Consider the following 18417-nt stretch of genomic DNA (forward strand, 5'->3'; position numbering starts at 1 on the left):
TTAATTGATGTCTATGCTAGGTGCAGGGATAAAGAGACATCAGAAGGAAACGACAGTATCACATCATCTTTAGTATGGTCACACTTTCATAGGGATGCAGGTTGCATAATATCTTTCGTACCAAAAACAAACCAGAACAACAGTAACAAAAAACCTCACAAAATCAATGCTCTAAGAATTAAAGTAAGAAACAAACGACTGTGCTCCAGAGTAGTGAGAGAAAGTTTTAAATAGGAGGCACGGTGATATATTTTCCAAATAATTTCTCTACAACCTGCAATGCAGGAACATTAAGAGAAATGTATTTACTTTTTAAAACAGAGGTTCTCATTGCTTTAGTGCAGGAAAATGTTAGAGAAAGATGCACATAGTAGTAAAAACTAAATAAACCCTAAAGGAAAAATGGGCAAGTCTGAATTCTATTATCTTAAGAGTAGTCACTATAATTATAAAAACTACACACAGAGGGACGCCTGGGTGGTTCAGTCGGGTAAGTGTCTGACTCACGATTTCAGCTCAGGTCATGATCTCAGCGTCATGAGAATTAGCCCTTCGTCAGGCTCCATGCTCAGCAGGGAGTCTGCTTAAGATTCTCTCTCCCTCTGCCTCTCCCTCTCTAAAAACAAACAAACAAACTACACACAGAAATGACATTACACAATCCTCTGCCAGTGGTAACTCAGATAAATTCTATAACTAAGATAAACAAAAAAGCTGGAATACACACACATAATCTGGCCTGTGAGGTTTTGCTGATTCTTAAAGAGGGAGATGAAGAGACTCAGACGCACTTCAATAGTCACTGGTTAAGGAGACAAAAGTTATATTCCAAGGCCTAGCATGAAAAGGCCATCCTTTGGACTGGGAGTCTGGAAAGAACATTTTACTCTAGGAATGAATATGATCCAAAAGTAAATTGATATCCATCTTAGAATCACCTAAATCCCTGATATTGTATTAAGGTTATACAGGGTTACCAGTGCTTCCAGTAGTCGACTACTGGAGTCACTGGTAACCCTGTATAACTTTAACACAAACAGGAATCTTTACCATAGGGAAAAAAAATCATACTAGGTCTCAAATTATTTAAAATATTTTGCATATACAACACCCATTGCTCAAATAAAACCAGGCACATGAGAAGACTAGATAGCACTGATGAAAACTAAGAATAAACTTTAAAAAACAATAAAGAACTTTCAAGTGACAGAATAATCAGATTGTAAAATGACTGTTTTTAATATATATAGCAAGGGCAGGCAAACATTCTCTTTAAAGGACCAAAGAACATATATTTGACACTTGTGCAGGCAACATACAATCTCTGTGGATACTTTTGACTTTTTTTTTTAATAACCCTTTAAATATGTAAAAATCATTCTTAGCTCACAGGTCATACAGCTCACTGGCCATGTTTTCCAATATAGCAATACATGATACAGACAACTGAATCTTGAAAAACACAGGTTTGAACTGTATGGCTCCACTTATGCATGGGTTCAGTAACATGCGGATTCTTTTTCAATACACTCCACTAAATATATTTTCCTTAGATTTTTTCATAACGTTCTCTTTTCTCTAGCTTTATTGTAATACATATATGAAATATATCTTTTTTTATATTTTACAAAATATGTCTTAATTGACTATGTTATTGGTAAGGCTTCCATTCAACAGTAGGCTATTAGTAATTAAGTTTTTGTGGACTCAGAAGTTACACATGGATTTCTGACTGCTCAGGGGGTCAGTGGCCCTAACCCCTGTGTTGTTCAAGGGTCAACTCTACAGAGGAAAAGACTAAGAATTGTAGCAAAGAATAATTAACAAAAAATAAAATTAAAATTCTCGAATTGAAAAGTAAAGTTAAGGAAATTAAAAAGTCAAACATGGACTCAATATGATTTGACAGAGCTAAGAAGAAAATTAGTAAAGATTGGCCTAGATTGGCCTGAAAAAATATCCAGAACGAAGCATCAAAGTAAAAAGGAGTGAAACTGGGAGAGAAGGGACCAGAACCACAGGGGATACAGTGAGAAGGTAACATTTGAATAATGAGAGTCATAGGAAAAAAAGACCAAGGCATAGAAGATAATGGCTGAGCATTTTTCCAAACTGACAAAAAATACAAAGTCACAAATCAAGCAGCTTTAAGAATGACCAACAAGATAAATAACAAAACCATATCTATGTAAACTAGGGTGAAACTAGTAGGGAAGAAAAAAAGACAAAGAGAAGTCTTAAAAGCAGTCAGGGAAAAAAAGAGATTACTTAGACAAGAGCAAAATTAAACTGATGGCTGAACTCTCAACAGAAATTTGAAAGGTAGAAGAGAATGGAGTGGTATCTCCAAGAGCTAAAATTCTGTACCCAGCAAGAAGAGTCCTCGAAAAAAAGGCAAAATACAAAAGACTTTCAGAAAAACAAAAACGAAGACAAATACTCTGTAGCAGATCTACAATCAAGGAAATCCATTGAGAGAAAGAAAACAATTCCAAATGGAGGCTTCCAGATGCAGAAAAGGAAAACCAATGAAAATACGAAATGTGTGGGTAAATCTATATGAATAATGACTACATAAAATAGGAATATTAATGTCCCAACACATATACAGAATTAAAATACATTACAAAATAACAGAATGTAAGTCTGGAGAAGAGTAAATGAAGTTATTAAAGTACTTTAAGTTCTTTGCAATGTTCATGAAACTGTAGAAACAGACTTCATAGATGAAGCATTACATTGCTGTCATCTCTGATTTAAGAATAGTAAAACTGTGTGTAACTACGAAGATTACACAGGTGAAAACATTAAATACAAGGAAGGAAAAATATATAGCATGCAAACACAAACCAAAAGAAAGAGTATGTAGTTGTATTTCAGATGAAGCAGACCTTGAGGGAAAAGCATTAGAGACATTAGGGGACATTTTTTAATAATAAAAGTTTCAACACTAAATAAATATGTACCTAAGCATACACCCTCTAAATATATAAGGCAAAAAATGGCAACAATAAAAGAACAAGATGAATCCACAATTAGCTGTCAAATTATACCACAGATTTCCCATTGACAGAAGAAGCAAATAAAAAATATGTAACGATAGAGCAGATGGGAAAAATTGTTAATAAACCTGACCTAAAGTGCATGAACATAGAGTACACATAAAAACAATTTTAAAAGTTTACAATAACGCAGGTGTCAGCAAGTTTCAAAAGAATGAAAACATACAGAGAATATCCCATGATTACAAAGCAAACAAGGTAGAAACAACAAAAATAACTAGAAAATTATCATGTACCAGGAAATTATTAAACAAACCTAAACAGCACAGAGGTCAATTAAGGCACACTGCAAATTAGAAAATACTCAGAATAAAAATTAAAATGCCACATATCAAAACCTGTGGGATAAGCTAAAGCTATGCTTAGAAACTGTTTTATAGCTCTATTATGTGTATTTAACAAAACAGAAAGGGGTGTCTGGGTGCTGCAGTTGGTTAAGCTGCAAAAAAAACCCGATTTTTGGTTTTGGGTCAGGTCGTGATCTCAGGGTTGTGAGATCGAGCTTGGTGTCGGGCTCTGTGCTCAGCTCAGAGCCTGCCTGAGACTCTGTCTCCCTCGGCTTGTGCCCCTCACCCCCATGTTCTCTCTCTCTTAAATAAATAAATTTTTAAAAAGGCAGAAAAATCAATGAGGTATTTGTAAGTGGTTACAGTAAGACAGAAATAGTGATGGGAGTATGTCTCAGCTCAAAGATCTTCCTCCTATTTAGTTTCTATTGCAGACAGAATTGATCTAGGAATTCGTTCATCTAGGAATGAAGTAGATGAAAATATAAAGATTGAAAATAGTTTTAAAAGGTCAGATGTTTGGTTGGTGTCAGGAGTGGGAGATAACCCATACTCCCAAGATTTCCACAGAGGTTACGACCACGGAGAAAGAGGTTATCCACCAAAGTAACAAAATGAACCAAAGGCAGAAGAAGAGCAAGTCTGCAAATTGGGTGGGTAATACTTACAAGCAATCTTCATCCTCACTAGACCCTAAAAGACAAGCATTATTATCTCTACTTTACTAATGAGGAACTGAGGCAATAAAATTAAGCTGTCAGCCATAGATCTCACTCAACTAATTAGCGGAGTTAGAATTAAAACGCAGAACTGATTCTAGTACTCTGTTATACTCTGCTTTGTACCAGGAACTCTGCTGGTAACATAAAGATTTCACTTATGTGTTGAACATAAGGAATAGCACGGAGGACATTAGGAGAAGGGAGGGAAAAATGAAGGGGGGAAATGGGAGGGAGAGATGAACCATGAGAGATGATGGACTCTGAGAAAGAATCTGAGGGTTTTAGAGGGGAGGGGGGTGGGGTGATGGGTATTAAGGAGGGCACGTACTGCATGGAGCACTGGGTGTTACAGGAAAACAATGAATCATGGATCACTACATCAAAAACTAATGATGTATTGTATGGTGACTAATACAACATAATAAAATAAAATAAAAATTAAAAGAAAGAGAAGACGAAAACAGATGGGTCTCACCTTCAAGAACTGCAGTCTAACAGTGAAGAGTAGACAGAGATTTACAAGTATATGGCATCTCCTTTCTACCTCATGAAGGAAACAGATCGACAAATAGGAATCCTCTCAACCTCTTCATGTGATGAGAATAATGACAGCAACTACAGCTAATAGGTTTGAGTGCTCACTACATGTGCCAAATATGTAAGCAAGCAACTATATCCTTCTACATACTTTTTACATAGATTATCTCATTTAATCATCAAACAACCAGACAAGGTAGATGCTATTATTATAACCAATTTACACATTAAGAAACCAAGGTCCAGAGAAGTTATACAGGTTGTCCAAAGTCACATAGCTAGGAAGCAGGGAAACTGGATTTAAAATTCAGGCAGCCTGACTATAAATCAGTTGCTCTTTCCTACTAAGTTGTTTAAGTTTTGAGTTCCTAACACCCAACAGTTCCTTTTCTTTATAACAAAAGAGGCAGAAAGGGGAAAGTTTTCCTCCAATAGGAAGCCTTGATTTCTTAAAGCTTCTCTGCTTTCTCTCAGCTTATCTACCCCTTTTCCTTTTCTTCCTACCCCCAGCAGGGACTTATGAGCTTACCTTTCATGAGCAACGTCAATTCACTTACCTTATCATCCTTCCAGCCTATAGGTCTGGCAAACTTTCCTATTTTCCACAGTTACTTTATCCATTTCCTATACATGAATTCTGAGCTCTGCTGGAACTCACATATCCCATGAGGACCAGTGTCAAAGTTCTATTTGGGAGGTGGAAAGGTTCCTTAGCTAACAGCTTGAATACAGACACAGATTATGAAAAAGTACGTATCTTTTGAAGACTCTGTACACATATAAAGGGAAAGAGATGTATTAAGAAGAGGCTAGAGGTAGAACATAATCTTGAATGTCAAGCAAAGTATTTTGATTTTGAATCCTATAGGTAATAGAGAGCTACTACAGGTATCTGGGAAGGGCAATGACGTAAGAGCTGCTGTATGTCTCAGGCAGACTTAACCTATCCAAGTATTTTCTGACCCAAAGTTCTCTGCACATCCAGGCAACACTTTGGGGCAACTTCTTTTATGCAAACTCAGGTACTGCGTTGGTCTTTTGGCTCTGCCATCTCAACACAGGGCCACTGAAATCATAGCAGCAGAAGAGAGCTGCTGGAAGAGATTGCTAAATTTTGCCAGCAACCAGGGAAATAAAAATTTAAACAAATAACTTTTCATCGGATTGGCAAAAAGAAAGATAATACAAAATATGGGAAAGGCTATGGAGGAAAACAATATTCTCATAAATTGCTAATGGGAGTTATGGATTGGTATAGCCACTCTGGAGAGCAAACACTAAGATTTATTACATTTAAAATACAAAAACCTATGACTCAACAGTTCCTCTTTGGATATCTATCCTTAAAAAAGCATACAGGTGTGCAAGAAGGAATACACAAGAACATTCTTTACAAACAAAGTGTAAAAGTTTAAGAAAAATAATCGTCACAAGGAGAATGGCTAAATTGTTATAGCCTATTATGGATTACTGTGCAACAGTTCAAGGAATGAAGCAAATCTGTTATCAAACTTGAATAGGTCACCTAGCTGTACGGACTAAAAAAAAGTAACTTTCATGATAAATATAAGACTCTTTTTTTAAAGCATAAAAACATCATTACGTGTTTTCTGGGCACATATTCATCTAAGTTTGGGAAAAAAGATTTGGAGGAATATATACCATGCAATCAAGAGCAGTACTCTCTAGTGAAAGAGAAATATCAAGGCTGGTAGTCCAAAAGGAGTTTCAGCGTGATTTGCAATACCCAGCTGAAATGTTTTATTTTTGTATGGAGAAAACACTCCTCTATTATTTATTAGAATGCCTTATGAGAACATGTTAAGTACTAATATACCTAATATATAAAGTAGAGCTGAGAATAAGCATTTAACTTATAACCATCAGAAATGGAGTAGAAAGTGATAAATATTAGGTAACAAAAACTCCCAATATAAGAGCCTCTGCGGAAAGCTAAAAATGAATGGAAAGCGAAGTACTGCAGGGTGCCTGGGTGGCTCTTTCGGTTAAGCATCCAACTCTTGATTTTAGATCAAGTCATGGTCTCAGGGTCCTGAGATTGAGCCCCACGTTGGGCATGGAGCCTGCTTGAGATTCTCTTTCCCCCTCCATATGTCCCTCCCACCAACCCCCCCACTCAAAAAAAAAAAAAAAAAGGAAGTACTCCTGTGTTTTCACTCTACTCCGTTGAACGTGGCACTCATGCTCTTTAATTTCCGTGTGTGTGTGTAAACTTGAATGAGTTATATGCAATCAAGAAACAGTAAGCAAATCAGTGAAGCTTAGGTAGGGATGTATATAGGGGGATAGAGGAGACGAAGGGCTAGAAGTAGTATTCTTAGGTGCTTTAGATTTCCTGTATTAGAAAAAGGCTACTCAAAGAGCTTGAAGCAAAAAAATGACTGGAAGAGATCTGCTTTTTAAAAATATTACTCTAGCATCATATAAGATGAAACGGAAGACAATCATACATATGGGAGACAGGAAACATCAATCAAAGCACAAGAAGACAGGGGCCTTATGAAATTAAAAGCAGATTTATAAAGAAGCTTCTAGGACTAGACAGAGTGACATGTCATTAAGTATCACCTGACAATGAGAGAGAACTGAAAATAGATTCTGAGGGGCATCTGGGTGGATCAGCTGGTTAAACGTCTGCCTTCGGCTCAGGTCATGATACCAGGATCCTAGGATCGAGCCCCACATCGGGCTCCCTGCTCAAGGAGGAGCCTGCTTCTCCCTTTCCCGCTCCCCCTGCTTGTGCTATCAAATAAATAAAATCTTTAAAAAAAGAAAAGAAAATAGATTCTAAGGCCCCAAAACACAGTTTGGAGTCTGTTTTAGGAAGACAATCTAAAATGTCTCAAAAGTCCTGAAAGAAATAGCTGTATATAACCACAGTAGCCTCAGGTATATTACACTAGCACTCTGCATGAGACAAATGAACTACAGGGGAAGCATGCATTCTTAATTCATTATTTTTACTAGAAGATGAGGGTTGGAGGGACACTGATACATATATCTCCCCACTGTAACATTTTTAAAACCAAAGAGCAGCTTTCAATCAATATTTGCACTTAACAGGTTTATTAAAAGTCCAGATAGACTTGTTGAGAAAAGAGGAAATCAGTTTAAGAGTGCAGGAAACCAGAGTCACTGCAATGAATGAGGAGTGTAGCAGAAGATAATAGGAGAAGAGTCCCACACTGTCTAGTAAATGACAGCTAAGACTTTAGTCTGAATGAAGTCTGCCCAGAAGGGAGTAGTCAGCTGTGTCAAACACCACAGACAGGTAAAGTAAGGGCCAGAAAATGACCTGTAGATTTAGCTGTGTGTAAAAATGAAAATGAACACACTTCCTTGACCAGTGACCATAGGAGCACCTAAAAGAAGGCAAATAGAAGCCACAGTGGTGATGCCTCTTCCACTCAGGAAACAGTCACTTTGGGTAAGCAATGTGAATACATCAGGAAGGTGAGCTCTCAATCACTCAAGGAAGAGCAACCTCCTGAAAAAACATCCAAACACACTCAACTAAGAGAAGACATTAAACGTGAAGAAAGAGCTAAGCAGACAATGAGGGAAACGAATGTCATCCATGAAATGAAAACAAGTTATTAAATAAGAGTGGCTGTGAAAAAGCATCACCTGAGATTTCAGAAATGATTAATGATGTGGGAAACAAAGGCATAAGAGAAATTATTAAATTTCCTTACTACCTACAGCCCACTGATAAGTCCTCGAAACAGGCAGAATGACATTCCTCTAGGGACTCAACTGCCTCGATGTTGACACTTTCCTAAGGGCAAAAGACAATCTTAGCCCAACCCCACCCCCAGGATCCTGTAAGTCTACTTTAACATATAAAAATTTCTTTAGAAATTTCCTTTATCTCTAAACCTCCAAGATACTTATGGGCAATCACCACCACCCCCCCCCCCCCCCCCCCCCCGCAAGCATATGGCCCACTGATATACATCTGAAGGGTCTCATGACTAAGGTTTTACTAGATGGTAATAAATGACTTTTTCCCAACAACAGCTAGCCCCCTCAAGGTCCTGGAAACCTTGCTTCCAGAAGTCCACACTATCCCAAACCCCCTTGCAACCTGGAAGTATATAACGGGCCACTCTTCATGACCCCGGTGCAGCTCGTTCTGCCCACGGGTCCTGTCCCCATGCTTTAATAAAACCACCTTTTTGCAACAAAGATGTCTCAAGAATTCTTTCTTGGCCATTGGCTTCGAATCCTAACGTCTCTCCTACATCAATTAATACAATGATTACGTTTAGAAATTTAAAAGATGAAGAGCAGAACAGCAACTGGTCACAAATGGAGAATCAGCGAGCTAGAAGATCAAACTGAAAATGCATGAAGTGAAAACAAAGTCTGAAACAAATGTTTAGAGATAATATGGACAGATCCCGAGTTCCAACATCTGGAGCAATAAGAAAAGAGTTGCAGTTTTCAAAAAATAAATTTCCCATAATTGAAGACTGATGGGAATCTTCATCTTGAGAGAGACTTGCAAGTACTAAGAAAACAAAACAAAAAATTAGATAATCCATAGTAAAACCTCATGGCATCAAGGATAAAAAGTAAAACCCAAACAAAACAAAACACAACTAACCACTGACAAGAAAAAGATTACTTAACAAAGGACTAAGGATTATAAGGAGCCCAGATTTCTCATCACCAACATTGGATGCGAGAGACAGCACATTAGCTTTTTTAAAGGCTAAAAGGAAAAGACTTTAGATTCATTATTTTATATACAACTAAACAATTATTTTAAAAGTAAATATAAAGTGAAGCATTTTGAACACTCTAGGACCTAAAGTTCATCTCCTCCCCTCAACCCCCACTCTGGCTTCTAGCACTCCTTATTCTGTCAAGAAAATTCAGAAGTAATGAAATCCAAGTAGTAGGGTGGGCAAAATACCTGAATAAATAAAACCAGTAAGATGTATTAGAAAACCGAAAGAACCAAGTTTGAAAAATTAATCACAGGTTTAATGTTTGTGCATTCACAATCCAGAGTTAAAATTCCATCAGTAGTTAACATGAGAGATGGGGGAGGGGGAAAAGAAGCCATACTCTTTTACTAATACTTAATTTACAAAGTACCAATCACAGAATCCTGCTCAGATAGTATTTGCTGGCATTTAATCAAACCTTAGAATCTGATTTTTTAAAATCCCCCTTGGCTCTTCTATACTTGTTAAATCTTAAATCAAAAGCTGGTTACCAATACCACCAAAGGCTATTTTTTTGTTGGTATTCTAAACAACAACCCCTATATATCTCATTCTTGATTTTCTTTGAAGCTTTTTCACTTGGTCTCATCCATTTCCCTTCCACAGGTTTTAAATCTTAGTAGTGTCAGTAACAAGCATCAGCAAAGCGTGGGCCCCACAGGTGGCATTTGTACTATGGAGGCCACCCATGCCTTACCAGATAGTACAAATGAAGCATATACCTCCGTTTCTTTCCCTCTTTACATTTCAATCATTGTTTGCCAAATGGATAGTAAATTTAAATCTTTCTAGAAGCTGCGTTTAAGAAAGATATGCAGTGAGCTATCTTTTAGATAAAACAGTACACTACATGCTATCACAATATTTCTCCCTTAGTCACTATCAGTAGAACAACCTTTAAACAAAGACATGATTTCATCCTAGGAAATGCTTCTATTGTGCATGTCTCTATTCAACAGAACCATAAAGAAATCTTGAAACAACCAATGTTACAATTAAAGTGCTAACTAAAACATACAGTTTTATAAAACAAAAATAAAAATTCACACTTCTCTGGTTTTGTTTTGAAATTTACATAACAGGAAAGATAACTTGAGTGGCATCAAATTTCAGCTCTATATAAACACTATTAACAATACAATTTATTAAATTACATTGTATATTTTCCTAAAACCTAGCACGTCCTGTTATGTAGCATTTTGCTTTTCTGTGAGTTAATGTTTGCTTTAAAAAACTGACAAATATAACAGATGTTACCTTAATGTCTCAAACTACTAATGATTCAATTACTATTTCTAAAATGCTTACTACTATTTCTAAACTAAAAATTTTTTCATATACTTTTCATACTAAGTATTTCCTTCATATTAGTTCACTGATGAAGTTACTACCCTGTCTTCCTAAAATTTTTGTATAATAAAAATGTGTAAATATAAACTAGAGATTAGACTAACTGCTAAATACATCAACCATTTAAGGAGGCAATACAATACAGTCAAGTTAAAGAGTATACTCCCAGATAAGTACAGAATTAGCTATAAACAAATGATTCAGTCTGAAGATAGTACACCTCAAATGCATTACATTTTAAGTCTATAGATTATTAAGAAGGTGTTTTTTTCAAATCCTCTTAGAGGTATATTAGGATACTTTAGAGATTCCTTTAAATTGAAAAACAAAATGGCCATGAGATTGAGCTTTTTAGATTGCTTTGTAATTCTTATTTTTTAAAGTTTAGAAAATGTAAGAGCACAATAAAGCTAGTTTACAATTCAAAGTAGTAGAATTTAAATTTAATAACTAGATTATATCCATCTCCAAGAAAATAATAAACATTACTTACTTTGGAGGCCCATGGCTGAAGACAATTGGCATAACAGCGAACAAGAAAAGCCATTTCCTGAGCTGGAAAGGGTAGTTTCCTTTTCAAACCAGAGCCACACGGATGAGTATGTTGACAAAATTCTGTTAAGTTTCTTTTTACAAATCACACGCCATTTGCAGTGTTATATAAAGGCAGCTTCTCCAAATCCCTTTCAAACTGAAATCAGGAGCTTTCAGTAGCTCAGAGTATTGTTCTAAATAACTGCAACAGTTTTCATCACAACGTTCACTTTTCACAAGCAAATCACAGTAAATCAAGATGTTTACATTTCTGGCTCAGTACATACAGACATACACATGCTTCCTCAGGCACCTGGCACAGACATGCACAGTGGTAACACACACAGTTAATACAGTATCAATCAAAGTAAATAAGGCAACATGCATCAAATCTGTGTTCCTGGATTCTGAGAAACCTTCCCTTTCTGTAATACAGCTTTGTCTCTTCTTCAACTTATTTCATTCTGTAGAGCAAGCACTGCAGTAATTCTTCTGCATCAGAAGAAAACCAGAACACTGTAGCCTTAAAATGAAAGTTTCTTCTTTATCTTCTTAATCACCAAAGGTTAAAAAACAACAACAACAACAAAAAAAACACCAACCGATGAGCAAGCAAATGGTAGTTAGAAGATATATATGCTCTAACAGGTCTGTCCTGGAGAATGCCTGAAAATATCCAAAATTAAAATTTTCTCTTTTCACATGCACTATTTACAGCTCTGCAGAATTGCTTCTTGTTCTAATGCATCAGTAAGACAGTAATGTTGATCTAAGTCTGGCTTTTCTGGTTGAAAATTTATATGTGATGACACAAAAACACTGCATCTTCTGCTAAAACAAGACTATATGTTAGTGTCTTAATTCCTACTGTCCTTGTCTGTTTCACAGCAGCTCCCTAAGGAGAAGCTCCTATTGATTCCATGCTCTGCAGTAAGATGAAATATCTAATAAGAAGGAAAGAGAGTGGGAGGAGAATAGAGCTAAAAGGATGACATCACCTGTATAGAAAGCCTTCAGAAACTGCATTAGATCAATTGGCTACTGTATCTGCAGATGTAGCCCAAAAAGCAATTTACTGAAAACACACACACACACACACACACACACACACACACACACACACACACACCCACCCACCCTTCCATGAGACATGTCACCCAGCTAAATTCTGTAAGAAAAAACTGGCTTAAAGCACCTCTCTATTCAGTTTTAAAAATCCATCTTGATTTTTAATTCTGTGCACTGATACAGAGTTTTATTTGGGAAGCTAGATTTCCTCATATTGTTCAAATTTAACACAGTATTGTCCTCCCAAGGGAAAATAATTAGCACTGGTAAGATACTTGCATTACAAATACGTAAGGCAGCCTTCCTCTCAGATATCACGTATGTTTGTTACACTACTGATTCAGGGGTTTCTGCTTGCAAAACTTCCTATTTATCAAATAACTGTCCAAAAGGTATAACCTTCAGGATACTCTAACATTAAAAATATCAAAATTAGTACCAAAATTTTTATGTAAATAGTACACTTAAATGGAAACAATAGAATTTCATTTTGCAAAGGAAAGATGAAAAACATCACCAGGCACAACAGCCGACTTGCAGCCTGTACCAGCTTCTCTGAGGAAGAATAATCTACGCAATATGGTACTTTCCTGCAGCCCAGCACTCAATTCCTAGAAAGACACAGGATGCCAGAAAACTCAAAAGGAATTAGTGAAGAAAATTATTGTACCTGATTAAAAAATTGAGGTTGGACTAAAAAGTAATCATTTTTCTATAAAAATTCCAGAAAAAAACCTATATTTTGCCACACCCTGTCCAATCTGAAAACACAATTCCTCTAGTATCCGCCCTTACTCTTCACACTTCTGCCACAAGGAATCTATTGCAGATACTCCTATAAAGAGTTTGCACTTAAGGTTGTAATGGTGCCTCCCAATGGCCAAAAAATGATATAGTTTTCAACAATAAAATGCTTAGTACATCCCCAGACAGCAAAATTATGAGAGTTACAATCAATGAACAAAGCAAAGTAATACAACTATTATGCTTTATTCACCTAACACTATTTTGAGGGCAGGAGATGTGCAGCTTAGTAGGAGAAATTATTACCTGAAAGATGGGTGTTATTACAAAGGATTCCACTGTAAAAGAAACATCATGTCATTAGCCCCACCAAAAAAAAAAAAAAAAAGAGTTCTTTAATACCTCTGGGCAAAGTATGACTCACTTTCTGAACAATACTAAGCTGCCAGTCTGAATTGTGCTCTTACTATAAAACTACAATTAACTTTAGTAAAGCTAAATATTATTCTGAACAAAAACAAGCCATGCTTTCAAAATATGTGATCACTTATGAATTTAGGTTTCCATAAAACTTAAGAATTATATTTTTGGCGAAAATTTCAAAAGGATACATGCAAAAAATTTGCATTTAAATTAAAATTAAATCTCAAAAATACAAATAAGCATGACTAGCTTTCTAAACATAAAACATGGAAAATATAGACAGGTTGATTTTCAAGCACCAATGTATTTTTTCAATTTAATTATTTTAAATAAACTACTGTGCGTTGGAGTTTCAACACTATGTAAAGCATTCAAGAATAAATTAACTAAAATCTAATTTTGATCATTCATTTTTTTAAAATAGAAAAATGATAGCAGGCACTCTATGTAAATGAAGCCCAACAATTCCTAAAGATAAATTTCAAGACAAGCCTTTTATACATAAACATTAGTAACATGACTCAAGAGTATTTCAGTTTCATTGGCAGATAATAATTACATTCATGTATGGTACCAACAGGATAAATTATAACCAAATCTAAAACAAAATCATAATGGTCATTTTTCCTTTTTATAATAAATCATGCTGACGGCACACAAAGAAAGACCTCAAGCTGAGCAAGGGAGAGCCATCTCTTAGCTGCTTTAAGAAATTGCTGCCCTGTGTGTGAAATGCAATCCACTAAATGCCATATGTTAGAAACTACTGTAGTAAACACCAACTTAGTAAAGGAAAAACTCTCTTTTCCTTTAGTGTGGCCTGTAACTGAAGATGACATCATCCTTTTCCTTGTTCTACCAATCACCTCATAGTATCTGCCATCCGGGGGAAATGTATGGTGAACAGAGCATGCAGAATCCCCCTGTGCAACAATACCATGAAAGAAACACACAGGCCAAATCCTATATTCAGCCTATGAATCCACCAGCATTCTGAGAATATGCTAGACCACATGATTTCTTCAGGGGGGAAAAAAAATGACATAACCTCCTAATTAATGAAGGAAGAAATAAACATCTTTTGAAGAGAAGTGTCAGGAATTTGTCAAATAACTAAAACTATGATTGGGGAATAAACACTTTTTCACTCCCATCATTTTTAGAATTTTATTGTGATCTCATTCCATTATCTTACCAATTCAAATGAAGTAATCGCAGCAAGGGAGAGTGCCCTGATCTACACATTACCTAGGAACCATCACCACAGGATAGCCATTTAAGAATACATTTCCCCTGCATATGAAACATCATGATGTTAAACCACATAAGATGAAATCTTTGGCTTCAGAAGGATCCGCCACACTACCATAAAATAAAGCAATCAACGTATGTTGGCTTTGCAAAGCTTGAAACCATTACAAAATCTATTTATAAAAATGTAAATGTTATGTAGTTAATAATTAAAATTTATGTTAACTGTATAAACTACCTCTAAACAAAAATACAAACTAAAACATCTGAAATACTGCATAGAAAACCAAAAATGAGGTTCTGATAGTTACCAAACTATACTTTTTACTTAATAAACAACACTGGGGGGGAGGTCATCAAGGATAAAGTTATCAGAGGATATACCTTCTAGACATTATATAAAAACAAACAACTAACAATAACGAAAACCAGATTTATAGTAATCTCAGGCATAGTCCATGCTGTTTATTCCCCACCTGCACAGTGAAATATTGTAATTACAACTTAGAGAAACCAAACTCAAAAGCAGGTAAAGAACAAAAGAAAAATTATGTATTTTCACAAAATAAAATAAACAGGCCCTTCGTTTCTCTATTTCAGTTGTAAGCATTTGGTCTTTAAAATATAAACTGTTAAGTGTGCTGATTTATATAGTAAAAACACTTTAATCCTTTTGAAGAATGAATGACCCTTTAATGTCAGAGAGGAACATATAAGCCCTTGTAAAGGATCGTAGCAAGCTCTCCCACCTCTTCCTCACCCCCTGCTTAACATGAACATTTGAAATGAATCTTCATTAAGTTATCAGACACGATTAATTCTAATTACTGGTGCCCCTCAGGAATTCCTCCTTTCAAACTGCATTCTATCTATTGCTCAGCCTTTCTGAAAAAAGGAAAGCCAGAGTATCAGCATTCTCCTCCTATTCTTTTGTAAGAAAGTGTGCTTCAAACACACTATCATCTATGTCCACTAAATGGTCAGCACCATGCTGTTGAAAACCCTGCTAAAGCTACCAGCAGGACGCATAAGCACTATGAAATATGATCCTTCCTTAGGGAGTGATCAAGGAAGGAAAAGCAAAGGAGAGGGAAGCCTTCATCATCAACTAAGGTGATGTAAGCTTCTATAATTAGAATCAGTGAAACCAAAGGAACAATAAAAAGGCACACCATGCTTCCACTTTCCCCCAAACTGTGAGTTATAGGAGGCATTTTTCACTCATTCACTCACATACACATATAGGCAAATAAAGAATACATTCTACATGTAATCAGTCAAGTGTGCTACCGAGCAAAGCTAATGTGAAGTTTTAAAATAGTAAAAGCTTTAAAATAAAAATGAGGTCTACACAATAATTAAAATAGAGCAACATATAAACATACCTGGAAAAACAAATCTCATTTGAAAAATTCAACTATTGAGAATATGGTCTCCATCTGTAGATTCCAGAATATATTTGAGACCAACTTTAAATCACTTCTCTAATTTTAAATACTGCATTTTCTAGTACTATAAAAGCCAAATGCTGAATTCAGCATAGTTTCTGAACAGGTAACAAATCAAACGAAACGGCAATAACAATCAGCATTTATCTATTTGCTATATCTCAGTAGTCATTACTCCTCCAATTGGAATGCTCTTGAAAATCATTACCTTGGACCACTGGTATACATTAGTAACAGTTGCTTCAAAAAATCTTCAAAAGAGCTTTCGTTAGCAATTATTGTATAAAGTGTTTCAAGTATGTTAAAAAACTTCTCCAATTCTGGTTCCCTGGGCAGATCCAGAGCAGCATGCCCTGCCCTCCTTGAGATCCCAACATTCCTGAAGTTCAAAAAAAGTGAATGATACTTTCTTAAAACAACTAAGTTAGCAATACTTATATGCAGAGCTATAAAAGTAATTTTTATATCCTTAATCCAGTAATTTAACTTTCACAAATCAATTCTAAGAAAAAAATCTGAGTCCATTTATTCATATGAGTTGTCTCTAATAGGGGAAAAAGGCAGCTTCATGAGAGTATTCTGTTATATAACGTAATACTACTATTAAAAATATTTTGGGAAAAATTTAATTGCCTGAGAAGTAGAAAGGTGGGATATATAAATATCCAGCATTATCTAAATTAGAAGATGTGAATTAATCGAGATACTTTTCAAAATCACTAGCAACACTAGCTATCTCTGGGTTGAGGATGACAGCAAGTTTCTTTCTTAACGTTCTTCTATGTTTTTACATTTCTACAATGAGCATTTTTTTTTTTCCACAAACTTTTTTTTAAAATCTGCTCCAGGCAGGCATTTGTCCTTAGGTTGATTCACTATCACCCCTTTGCTTTTTCTCTATTTTTGGACTCATGACCCTCTAGGTAGGTACAAGAACTTCCTATCAAGAATTCTATATTATTTCCCAGAAGGCAAATGGGAAGCAAAATTCTCCTAGGAGATATTAGACACTCATGAATAAAGAGAAAAAGTCCTCTTCTGTAATTAAGATGCAAAGCACCGTAAACAATACACTGTCCAGGGCACTGTGGTACCCTTATAAGAGAGGCCTCACAAAGCTCCCTAGCCATTTCCCATCATGTGAACAGACAGTGAGAGCTGAGAGAACCTTCAGCAGAACCCAAACATGCCTGGACCCTCATCTTAAAATTCTTGCCTCCAGAATTTTGAGAAATAAGTGTGTGTTATTTATGAGCCACTCAGTCTATGTTATTTTGTTACAGCGGCCTGAACGGACTAAGACATCCTCAAAGAGATTTCAGCAATCACATGTTTAGACCAAAGTCCTCTAATTTCTGATGAGCTTGGCAGGGGACCGGATCCTAATTTCTTACTGCAGGAATGGCTTGGTCAATAAGACACACACAGACTCTACCAAAGCAAAACACACTCTATAACTTAAGATATCACATGCATGGCCAAGTGGAAGAAGACAGCCATTATTCAGTGTACCAACATAAAGGTGATTAAGTGATCTGGTCTTAATAATCAACTGTCCTGACAATTATGTCTTAATCTTGCTAAATATGCTCTGAATCCAAACAAAACAATCCAAACAAAACTGCAGGAGAGCAGGGAAAGCGAGGCGCAATCACAGAGGGAGCTGCTTGCTTCATTACAATTTGTGCGCCTAAAATGAACCAGTAGATTCTAGAGTACCATACCATGACTACCACCTGCCATACTTTCCTAGAACAATGGACTGGGTAGAAAAAATATATATAAAGAAAGGTTAGTAAAAGGAAGCCCTCTAAATTTAAGACCATGACCCATGATGCTGCCATGAAATCCTCTTTCTAGGTGTCCTTCTGGGAAGTGTTCGATGGCTCCACTTACACGCAGGTATCATGACAGATAGAGAGAAAACCAAGGCTAAGGGCTTCTGCTGTGCCTGAGAATGTAAAAGGCACCATAAGCAATGCAGGGGACAAGAAAGAAAAAATTATGATATAGTCTATTGTGGAACTTAGGATCTAGTTAAGAGAAGGTAACACACACACCAAACACCTATACTGTGTGTTACTCAAAAATACAGCATAAGAAATGAGAAATCAATAAAAAGGACTTATAATTTCATAAAGGAAGTACCGAAACACCAACAAGATTTTTCAGAACTTTGAAGAATGTCCTTGTTTATATTTGGGTTAATACTGTTTCCACAAAAATGAGCGTGA

General features: G+C 36.0%; 1 protein-coding gene across 15 annotated transcripts in view; it reads right to left on the reverse strand.

Moving 5' to 3' along the window:
• The window catches only part of RAPGEF6 (Rap guanine nucleotide exchange factor 6), a 197088-nt gene that overhangs the window by 97572 nt on the left and 81099 nt on the right, over window positions 1-18417 (reverse strand). For 2 of the 15 annotated variants that reach the window (XM_027604861.2, XM_027604856.2), the window contains exon 1: window positions 11209-12313. The exons of 12 other annotated variants lie outside the window; for them this stretch is intronic. Coding sequence is in view for 1 of the 3 variants with exons in the window: in XM_027604856.2 (XP_027460657.1) it covers window positions 11209-11262 (54 nt within the window). In the remaining 2 variants the exon portion in view is untranslated. Of the gene's footprint in view, window positions 1-507; window positions 922-11208; window positions 12314-18417 lie in introns of those variants that run through there. One more of the 15 variants, XM_027604857.2, reaches the window with a different exon arrangement.

Source organism: Zalophus californianus, chromosome 5, assembly GCF_009762305.2.
Source record: "Zalophus californianus isolate mZalCal1 chromosome 5, mZalCal1.pri.v2, whole genome shotgun sequence".
Taxonomy (NCBI): domain Eukaryota; kingdom Metazoa; phylum Chordata; class Mammalia; order Carnivora; family Otariidae; genus Zalophus; species Zalophus californianus.